The sequence below is a fragment of the Poecile atricapillus genome, chromosome 2 (genome assembly GCF_030490865.1).
Source record: "Poecile atricapillus isolate bPoeAtr1 chromosome 2, bPoeAtr1.hap1, whole genome shotgun sequence".
Taxonomy (NCBI): Eukaryota; Metazoa; Chordata; class Aves; order Passeriformes; family Paridae; genus Poecile; species Poecile atricapillus.
In genome coordinates this window covers 59,714,869-59,725,422 of record NC_081250.1, presented here as the reverse complement: position 1 = coordinate 59,725,422, position 10,554 = coordinate 59,714,869, and the positions used below count along the sequence as shown (strand labels likewise).

General features: G+C 45.2%; 1 protein-coding gene across 1 annotated transcript; it reads left to right on the top strand.

Moving 5' to 3' along the window:
• Positions 1-1,090: 1,090 nt before the first annotated feature.
• Positions 1,091-9,523, top strand: NRSN1 (neurensin 1). The gene is made up of 3 exons (XM_058833465.1): positions 1,091-1,422; positions 6,698-6,895; positions 7,921-9,523. The coding sequence occupies exons 2-3, from the start codon at positions 6,707-6,709 to the stop codon at positions 8,317-8,319; spliced, it is 588 nt and encodes a 195-aa protein (XP_058689448.1). The 5' UTR covers positions 1,091-1,422; positions 6,698-6,706; the 3' UTR covers positions 8,320-9,523.
• The last annotated feature ends 1,031 nt before the right edge of the window (positions 9,524-10,554 follow it).

The following is a 10,554-nucleotide window of genomic DNA, read 5'->3' as shown; positions in this document are numbered from 1 at the left end:
TCAGTCATAACTGCGATACTACATGTAAATCTGGTGCTAATTTAACAGGACAGTTAATCACAGAATCTCTTTTAAGACTGACAGCCCATCTGGCTTCTTATTTATCACCTCACTGTATTTTCCTAGCTTTTTTCATAAATAGTTGTCAGTTTATTACGTGCTAGCTGCTGTGGGTTGAGGCATGCTGATTATAGTCACTGAACAGCACACTGCTGTGAAGTAGTTCTGCTCAGGTCAGGGGAACACTTTTGGCATTATTCATTGCCTGAAACAAGAGAGGCGTAACAGTTTTGGAAGGACAAGATGAAATGCACTGAAAACAGCACTTCTTCCTCCAAATCTCATCCCCTACTTGCTCTTTTTTTTTAACAGCTATTTTTATGATTCCTAGTTTGCAACTAACCAAAGTCATTGTCGTCTTTTACCAAAGAAGCTTGGGCTATCAATGAAACCATTACTCTCACTTTTTTCTTTATATACTATAGTGCTTAAGCCACTTTGGAAATACCTTGTTTTTCCTTTGGCTAATACTACCCCATTTTGCTTTAATGCACTTCCACTTATGCATGCAGCAACACTCTATTTCTGTGCATATTTCAGTGCACCATACGGATACGAGTCTTTAGAACTCTTGCCCTGTGCATTCTCATTATTTTTTCAGAGGAATTACATATCGCATCTTTGTGGGATAAACTTCAGCTCTCCAGCTGTCATGCTCTTTCCTCAGTAGCTTCCTTAGCCCCCAAACTTGCTTTTTTGCAGTGTTTTCCCATTGAACAACTAACCTGTTGCTATCAGGGCAGCCCCCAGACGCCAACGCTTGGCCCTCAGCCTCACTGTCTCCGAGGAGTCCCCCTCGGTCTCCCTCTGGGCGATCCATTTCCCCAACCCCCAGATCTCAGTGCCTCGTCCTTCGCAGGACACTTTCAGCCACGATTATCCCCTCGGCTGGACAGACAGCACAGCACCGGGTCCCTGCGGCTCTCGATGCTGACTAAAAGGGGGAGGTGGTGTGGGGGGGCGCGATCAGAGGCCTCTGCGCCGCCAGCCCGGGAGGGCACCGCCGTGACCTTGGCGTGCACCTGCGGGCCTGTCCTGCGCGGCCCCGGGACCCGAGCGCCGGCAGCCGGGAGCGCCGGGCTCCCCCCGGGCTCCCCCCGGGCGGCCGCCCTCGGGCGGGGGCGGCGTGGCGAGCGCGGGGGCGGCGTGGCGAGCTTGGCCCGGCGCCGCTCCGCGCCCGGCGGCGGCGGCGGCTCAGTGCGCAGGCACGGCGCGGGAGCGAGCGGCGCTCCGGGCCGTACATAATACGTGGTGTCTGGGGCCGGCGCGGCGCAGAGCGGAGATGGGGCCGGGCCGGGACAGCCGCAGCTAGCGCCGCCAGCGCGGGGGCTCGCCGGCCGAGGGCAGCGCCGGGAGGGACAGGTAACCGCGGCGCCGCCGCTCCGACCCTCGGCAAACTTGGGCTCGGCACTTCGGCGGGGGCACGGCGCGGAGCATCCCGCGGAAGGCAGCGGCCGCCCCGGGCTTCGCCTCCCGGTTCGGGGGGAACGCGGCTCTCCCCGAGCAGGCTGGTGCCGCGCTACCCCGCCGCGGGTCGGGGAGGGGAGGCCGGAGCGGGATTTCCGCTGCCCCCGGGGCACCGCCGGGCCGGGAGGGTCGAGGGGGCCGAGATCTCGTCCGCGTCTAGGGCGCTGCGGAGTTCTTCCGCTCCGGCCGGGAAACGGGAGATGGAGAGCATCCCGCTCCGGCCCCTGGCGGCGGCGAAGCGGCCGGACCCGGCCCCCCAGGAGCACAGGAGAAGGTGCTGCTCGCACCCCCGTGCAGGGCAGGGGAGCAGAAGTGGCATCCCGGCCGCACTCGGGGGAGCGGCAGCAGGTGCCCCGGCAGCGCCGCAGCCCCGGGCGAGGGCAGGGCGCCGGGACGGGCGGAGCGCTGCTCGGCCCCGCCGCCGGCCCGGCAAGCGCCGGGAGCTCAGGAGGCATCCGAAGGGCCACCTCGGAGACCGCTGTCAAAGGCAGGCTGTATGTGTGGCATGCCAGTGGTCCCCCTTCACAAGGAACGCTCTCTGTAGGTAAGGACGGGAAACATGGCTCTTTGAACAGAAGGGTCAAAGTATGTAAATCTGAAGAAGGGGGAGGGCGACTTCACCTCTGCCAACCATCAGCATTCGTGGCTTACATTCGGTGGCAGTGTGGTGTCACAGAGCAATGACACATCTTTATTTCCTTCTGTGCTGCTTTTTAAATGGCAATTCCTTACATCTTAATTTTTTTAGATGTGTTCAACCCTGGCACAATAAAGCAAAGTGTTTGGAAATTTTTGGGGCAATTTTTCATGGAGCTTGCTCATCTTTTAATCTGTCTGTTCACCAATCCAATCACATCTCCCCAGATCAGCAGAGGATAGTAAAGCTCAAAGTAAACAGGACAGCTTTTGCCATGGAAACAAAAGTTGCTAGGGGATGAATTGCTACTACACAGTGGTGTTCTCTGAAGCTGTGATCCTACATCCCACATTTTCCTGAGCACCTTGGGTTTAGGCACTGAAAAACTTAATGGTTAAGCCTCTTCTTTCAGCCTGGATGTATGTTTTCAGATCATGGATAACACAAATTTCGGTAACAGCAACTCTCTTTTTAGCAAAAGTTTCCCAACATTTCAGTGTTTAGTTTCTCAGCCCTGAAGGCAAGACATGCAAATACACATCAACACTCAAGAGATCATAGCTACTGCAGTATTTATTCATCCAATGTAAATTGATGCTGTGACACACGTTTCCTTCCTACTTGTGGAGAGCTGTTTTCTCTCTGACTGTTCAGTTCCTGTGCCGGATCTGTAAGTAGCAAGAACATTACATTTACATTGCAGCTGAGAAAAGAGACCATCTTAGCCCAGGCTGCTTCATATAGGGCTGGGGAGCCACCTTCTCTCTTAAGGGGCAAGATACTTTTCAAAAGGTAGGAGATTATTTGTAAGTGAAAGAGTCTGACCATGAAAAAAATTCTCAGTAGAATTAATATTATACAGTGCTTGAAAAGAATTAACAATTCTGGCAGTCCTTTTTTTTTTTTTTTCCCTTTCATTTTAAAAGGTCATACTGCTTGATGGTATCACAACTATTTCAAACATAAGATCATTCTTTTGTTCTCTGTTTCACCTCCTAGCTCTTATTTATCATTTTGCTCATATACCTGACCAAAACCACCTATTAGCCTTTTAGATTGCCAAAGAAAAAGAATCTAAGTGTCGTGTAAGCTGTGTAGTCCTTACAGGCAGTTCTTCATCAAGCAGTTAGAAACACTGCATCCTACTTTTTCTCTCTTGACTAAACTTACAGGCAGTGCAATGAATGCAAGGTCATGTTTATACAAGTCTCTGTCATGTCACATTGGGTTTTCTTAAATTTATCACAATAACTAAATAGTAATAATAACTAAAGTTGCTGGTTCAGACTCAGGGAAGTGCTTCACCTCCTCTCTGAATGCTCCTGGTGGCAGCTGGAGTAATACAGCTAAGCTTTGGCAGGCCACATTATCCCATCATGTTAATTCTGGTTCTTCCCTGGGTTGACCTTATGGAGTCGCTTACACCTGGGGAAAATACCTACCATTCTGCTCATTATATGATGCTAAATTTGCTTACCTGAATGATTTAAGTTAGCCAGAATTTAAGCATAATTTATTAAGAAGGTAGAGTCGATGTGAGAATAAAGATCTAAGGACCCAAGAGAATGAGGTTCTGCAGTATTTAGTTGACCTCTTTATTTCTGGTGTGTGAGATGGAATCTTTGCTTAACCAAAAGATGAGTTGAGGGGTATGGATTTAAAGTGCTCTTATCATTGAGGTATAGACAGTGTGACCCTGCATGAGAGAGCTGGGGCAGCGGTGGTAAACTACATCATTTTTCCCTCTTCTCCTTTTGCCCTAAGGTTTGAGGTGGGCAGAACTGTGGTTTTTTGAGAACTCAGCTTGTGCTGTTAAAGATGTCAGCTAGCTGTTGAAAAAATGGTGGCAGTGAGTAAAGAGGACTTCTTGTCCTCTCTTTTTGGGTAAGGAATAAACAGTTTTTCTGAGGGAAACAAAAAGAGCCTTCAAAAGTAAAATAACTTACAGCTTTTCCCCACAATACTCCAGATTATATACTTAGATACAAAACACAATTTTATTTTTTTTTGTCCCTCAGAAAATCATAGTGTTCAAAACGTCATAGCATGATAAAAAATGCACAACAAACTGTCCTTGTTTTTGACTGGCATCTAATGAATTTTTTCTCAGTAGCCGTTACAGTGCTGTGTTTGGGATTCAGTATCAGAACAGTGTTGATAACACACTATGCTTTGGTTGTTGCTTCATGCTTGCCCTAAACCAAGGACATTCTCAGTGTCTCATGCTGTGCCAGTGAGGAGCTGCACAAAAAGATGGGAGGAAGAACAGCCATGACAGCTGATGTGAGCTGACCAAAGGGGTGTTCCACACCATAGAACATCATGCCCAGTAGTGAAACTGTGGGAGTTACCAGGAAGGGGTTAATGGCAATTTGGGGACAAGGTTTGGCATTGGTAGGGGTGGTGAGCAACTCTATTGTGCATGACTCCTTTTTCTTGGGTATCATCACTCCTTTTTTTATTTAGTACTAGTAGTATTATATTTTACTTTGTTTCAATCATTAAACTGTTCTTATCTCAGCCTACAAGATTTACTTTTGTTTTTTCTTCCTCTTCTACCATGGTGCAGGGATAGAGGGTAGATATGAGCTAGTGGCTGCAAGGTGCTTAGCTGCCAGCTGGGCTTAAACCATGACACAAATGAATGTTTTTCACTATATTTAACTGTAGTTGGAAATATCAGTGTTAGCTATGTACAGCTTGACATAGGGTGGCCACAGGGTCAGACTCTCCCAGTTCACCTGGTGAGCAGCTGGTGCTGCCCAGGAGCTTCCTGCTGTCTCAAGGAAGTGCCTTGTTTTTCCACCATTTCTTGGAAGGCCAGCACTGTGAGCACGCTCTGATGGGCACTGGTGCTGTACTATCAGCAGAGAGCAAGACTGCCCACAGACTTGGAGAGCACTTCTTTAATTTCCTGAAGCTTTACAGTGGCTGAGGTGGAAAAGGGAAACTTGCAGGGAGTTGCTCTGCAAGGCTCAATCACCAGCAGTGTTCCCTCTAGCCCTTGGCAGGTCTCCCAGCAACACCTGGTCTGCCTTCTCCACTGGGTCATGACTTCTGTGAGAGCCTTGAAACCTCGTCACTGTGTTGCATGAGAGATATTTGCAACTGTAAGAATGTTGAGATCATGAAATCCCAAACCAAATGCATATTAGATATACAAAATAAATAAAATGCCAATATAATGGGTTTTTGTAAAGAGGAAGAAGCAAATCCCTCTCTATTCCTGAGCCAAGAATACAACCAGATTTCCAGAGCATGGAAGTTCACTGTTTATGCCAGCACTGATTCTAGCAGAGCCAGCCAAAAGATTCAGTCAGACTGTTGCTATTCCCCATCAATATTTTCTGGATTCTCCTTAATTTGTATGCTTCCATATTCAGGTTTTTCATATTCAGCAAGATCTCTTGTTCTCAAAGGGTAAAGGTCTGTAGGGCTGCAAAATTGGGAGGTCCCAGCTGCCATGAGCACATAAAACATCCCTCCAAGTGAAATTGCTGCGGAAATCTGACGTACTTCTTGAAGCTGATATAAATTGAGCCATGACTTTCAGGAGCAAGTTCTGATTAACAGTTCCCTTTGGACTAGGGCTTTTTGAACTTCTTTAAAGAGAAGCCAATCAGCCTAAGTGACATTGAGCTATTGCTCAAGTTGTTTCTAGGGGCTAGTATTATTTCAGTGACTTCAGTAGCATCACACTTGCGCAAGCAAGTTCAGGCCTTGGACTTGCTTAGTTAAATATGGATTTTGTGCATTAGGAGAACTTACATGAAATGGAAAGAGTAAGAAATTTGTTGGTCGTTCTCATAGCTGGGAAAATTCTGATTTTATTAAAGTCAGTAGGAGCTTGGGCATCAGCTTCTTCAAGAGAGCAGGACTTGGCTGTAAGCTTAGTATTTCCATTTTGGTCTTGCTGAGCAGATTGATGTGGTTATGGCATTCTTTTTAATTTTATTTTTTTTTTAACCCCATTTAAATTCAAGTTATATACTTTATCTGTCTAGGACTTATTTTGCCTCTGTTTCCCATTTCTGTGAGTGGTATGTCAATGTTTAGTCCTGCACTTCAAAAGCTCAGAAAAAAACATTTTAAAAAACCCCTTTTGCACAGCAGTTTGCAAAGTTCATAAGGTGGCAAACTCCAGAAACTGACAAAGACAGTCTGGAAGAGAGGCAACATGAGCCCTTGAGGGATGCTGGATTTTGTTACCTGGCATATCCTGCTTTTTTCAGTCTCCATGGAAACACAGTAGCACATCAGTGTGAAAGATGGGGAGTGAGCACCCTGCGTACGGGAGTGAATGTTCCCTGCAGCACCTTTGGGCTGTGCTGTGCCAAGTCACTGAATTCCTTGGGTTCACTTGAGCTGAGTCACTGCATGCAACTGTACCCGGCTCATTTCTCAGTTTGGAAAAAAATGAAGGAAAGGTCTCTCCTGGGCCGTTTTTTCCATCACATCTGGAGAATTTGCAGCCATCTTTGCTCTCCCACCACACTGATAATGATCTGCTTTGCGTGAAACCTCTCGTTGCAGGTAGGAAGGATGAGCTCCTATGCTGACATCTGCGGGTCCAAGCACGCGCAGGGCAGCACCGAGGGAGGGTACCAACGCTACGGAGTTCGGTCCTACCTGCATCAGTTTTATGAGGACTGCACAGCTTCAATTTGGGAGTATGAGGATGATTTTCAGATCCAGAGATCGCCGAGCAGGTGGAGCTCTGTATTCTGGAAGGTACTGCCTGTTGCTTTTTACTGGCGAGCAAGACTCCCATTTCAAGAATTTCGCAGTGTAACTACTGGTATTAAGTACTCATCCAGAAAGGCGTTTTGTTGCTCAGTTCTGCCTGAGGTGGCCAAATAACTATGTCTGAAAGCAGGGCACTTCTACCAAAATATGTCAGCTCCCCGGGTTCTTTGGATCATCTAGTTTCTCTGTCCCAATGTCACTGAAACACCAGAGTCTTGTCTGGGAACCCCATGTACATCTTGAAAGCGTAGTTTACCTCCTCTCTGCATCAATAGAAGTCCTGCCAGATTTTTGGGAACAGGACTGGTAGGTTAAGAGTAGAGTGTGATGTAGGGCTCAAGAAAACCAAAAGATCTCCATTAAGGTCAGGGAATTTGACAGAACTGGAGAAGAGCAGAGGTTGAGTGGGGCCTGTGAGGCCATCCAGTCCCTACTCCCTGATGATCCCTAGCCCCAGGAATGTTCTGGGTGAACCAAATTTTTTACTTACACTTAAAATGTGCTATAAACACTCTGTGATCTGTTCATATGGCAATAGCAACTTCCTTCTAATCCCTGCAAAGGAATGAGATCTCGTGAAGTAAAAGCAAGTGGTGGATATGACAGACTACCAGCAGGGACTGAACTGTTGATGCTAACCACCAGCTAAAGCTAAAGAAATAATCAGTCACACAGCACTGGGGTTAAACTCTGACCCTCTCTCTGATGGGGCCTTTCAACATGAAATGCTGTTTAGAGATAGTAACATATTCCATTGTTTCCAGGAATGTCAGTACTCAATTATATAAATATGACTTGTAAAAGAACATTTTCCCTTATATTCTAGTTCTACTAAGGCCTCATATGTCCTAAAAGAAAAATGCCCATCTTCTAGGAGAAAGAACGATATCTGCAAGACACAGTGAAAGATAAATGCCTCCTAGGAGTACTTCCCAAATGAAAACTGGAAAGGGAAATGGACAAACTAGAAATTAATTGAGGGTTTGTTTGTTTCTTTGTTTGTTTTCCAGGTCGGACTCATCTCTGGGACGGCTTTTATGCTGATAGGTGTAGCTGTTCTTGTAGTGGGTTTTCTTGTGCCACCGAAAATCGAAGCCCTTGGGAAGGATGATTTTGTTGTTGTGGATACCCATGCTGTTCAGTTCAATGGGTCTCTTGATATATGCAAGCTGGCAGGAGCAATCTTGTTCTGTGTTGGAGGGTCCACTGTGGCAGCATGTCTGCTAATGTCTGCTTTTGCTAAAAGTTACTCCAAAGAAGAGAAGTACCTCCAGCAAAGATTTAAAGAGAGAATAGCTGATATAAAAGCCCATGCAAACCCAGTCACAAAAGCGCCAGCACCGGGAGAATCAAAGATACCTGTCACTTTGTCCAGAGTACAGAATGTCCAGCCTTTATCTGAAACCTGACCTTTCCCTTGGGTTTTGTTTCTCTTGTAGATCACTTTAACTGGAGAACATCAGCCCTTGTTGGCATCTGTGCTAGTCAAGTAAAACATTGAGTGCTCCACTATATAAACGTGCAGCTAATGGGGAAGCTGCTCTGGTAAAAATTTAGGATTGGGAAAAAGGAAATTATGTGATTAGACCTGTGAGTAATATATTCAGTACATTTGAACCTTTTAATCTGTGTGGGTACAGTAAGTTCTTGCAACAATTATTAGGTGTTTAGCTTATCAGATTGCATCCCTGGGAAACCTAAGGTGCACTTAATGACAGCTGTACCAGGAACACTCTACATCCCACTATTTAAAAATTAGATGAATTTGCTCTTTTTTCAGTTTAATTAATTTGTTTAATTTTTATTGTTTTTGCCTTTAAAACACTCTTTAGTCTTACATTTCCCACCTGGTTCTGCTGTCTGGGAATCCAAGATTCTGCCCTTGTAATTTGCACTTGTCCTCCTGTCACATGCTACAGTCTGTATCAAAGTAATACTGCACAGGTAAAACATATATGTCAGGGAGAGCCCATAATTTGATCCTGGCACATGTCACTTCCCAGTAATGAAACTTCCTGGGAAAGGCAAGTTATACTTGATCCTGAGTTATAACTAACCTGTGCTAAACTGCCACTTTTGTCTTAGTCATTGCCATGTTAGCAAAATCTACAGAGAAAATAAAGATAAGGAATTCCTGTGGGAGGAGGAACATCATACTTGTGTGTCTTTGCTTTGATACTGTTTCTTTCATTAGACTGTATTATGTTGAGGATAATACAAAATGTTTTTGTTTTGTCTGGGTGAGAATGAATAAATGTGGTTTGACATACCCAGGCCCTGTATTTTGTCAGTACATCAATGCCATGTTAGATGATCTCAACGTACGTATCTGAACACATTTTGAAATGCTGTTTATATTTTTATAGAGAATAGAAGACGTTATGCTTAACCAGATACATCTGTGTAAATGCTTACCTAAAGACTTGTCCTTTCATGGAAGACCCGTAACTATTTTATCACCCAGGCCAATTATTTTACTGTCTTAATCTATGGATTTAAATTAAACTGTATAAAGATGTGACATTTGTACTCTCTGACAATATGTGCCACCTTATAGTTCTGTCTATTTTTTGAATGGATTGAATAAAATTCTAGGCGTGAGCCAGCCATGGATTTTGTGAAAAGTTTCTTTCTGAAAAAAATTTAAGAGCACTGCTTAAAGGAGAAATCAGCAGTTGAAACTCACTGGTCTCTTAATGCAGTTGCATCTGTTTTCATCTTACAGCAGCAAGAAAGCTGAATCAAACAGATTCTTCCACAATAATGGCAGGTATGTGATAAGAGCTGTGTTCTTTCCCTTGCTCATAAAACATTTTGTGGTCTGTGACGCTCAGTTCAGACTTAGAACATCAATAAGCCAGATCATATGTGTTTGGAAATTTCAGCTGAATCTGCAATAATTATTTATAGTGGACAATGCCATGGGAAGTAAAATTTTCTTCTGCAAAGAAAGTTCCCATCTTGGCAACACAATTGCAGAGTCCAAGCATTAGCACTGAAAAGATGGACAGTCGAGAGCTCATCACATGCACACAGTCAAAGAAAATAGAAGAAAGGAGGCATAAAGGCATCTGGCAATTCACTGGCACCCATATATTAGAAATGCAAAGGCACATTGCACCCAATACTTCAAAATAAGACTGCAGTCTCAGGGGAGAAATAGATGAAGCAGTGCTAAAGAGGAAAAGATCAGAAGACTGGCAAGATGAGCTGTGTGTATTTATAAAGAAAGCCATCTAGAGCAGGGGTGAGAGGTACTGATTACTCACAAGGCACGTGGAGAGTCTGTCACTGCTGCTGTTTGTTATTCCAGGTAGAAAGGGTCCTCAGCATTTCCTGTCCAGGTTGCAAGGAGTGTTGTTTACTGCCATGGACTTTCACTGCTGTCAGGCTATCAGTGTGTGGGCAGCAGAGTCAAGCTGTTCTGGCCTTTTCAATTGAGACTTTTTAATTGTGCATGGAGGAAATGTGACATTTTAAGTTTTACAGTGAAGTTGACAGGAGATGAGAGCGAGGGCTTCTGTAACTGAGTCCCTTCTCTTCACCTGCATTTTGTTAATACTGTACTGGAAGCTTGACTGAAATTCCAGCTGGAAAAGAATGCAGAGGTTGGGGTAGTTCACCCAAACTAGTTATATGGGTAT

Excerpts from the sequence above, each read along its gene's own strand:
- NRSN1 (XM_058833465.1), top strand. The coding sequence starts at position 6,707 with ATGAGCTCCTATGCTGACATCTGCGGGTCCAAGCACGCGCAGGGCAGC. Across the intron at positions 6,896-7,920 it reads GGAGCTCTGTATTCTGGAAG|GTCGGACTCATCTCTGGGAC; the intron begins GTACTGCCTGTT and ends TTTGTTTTCCAG.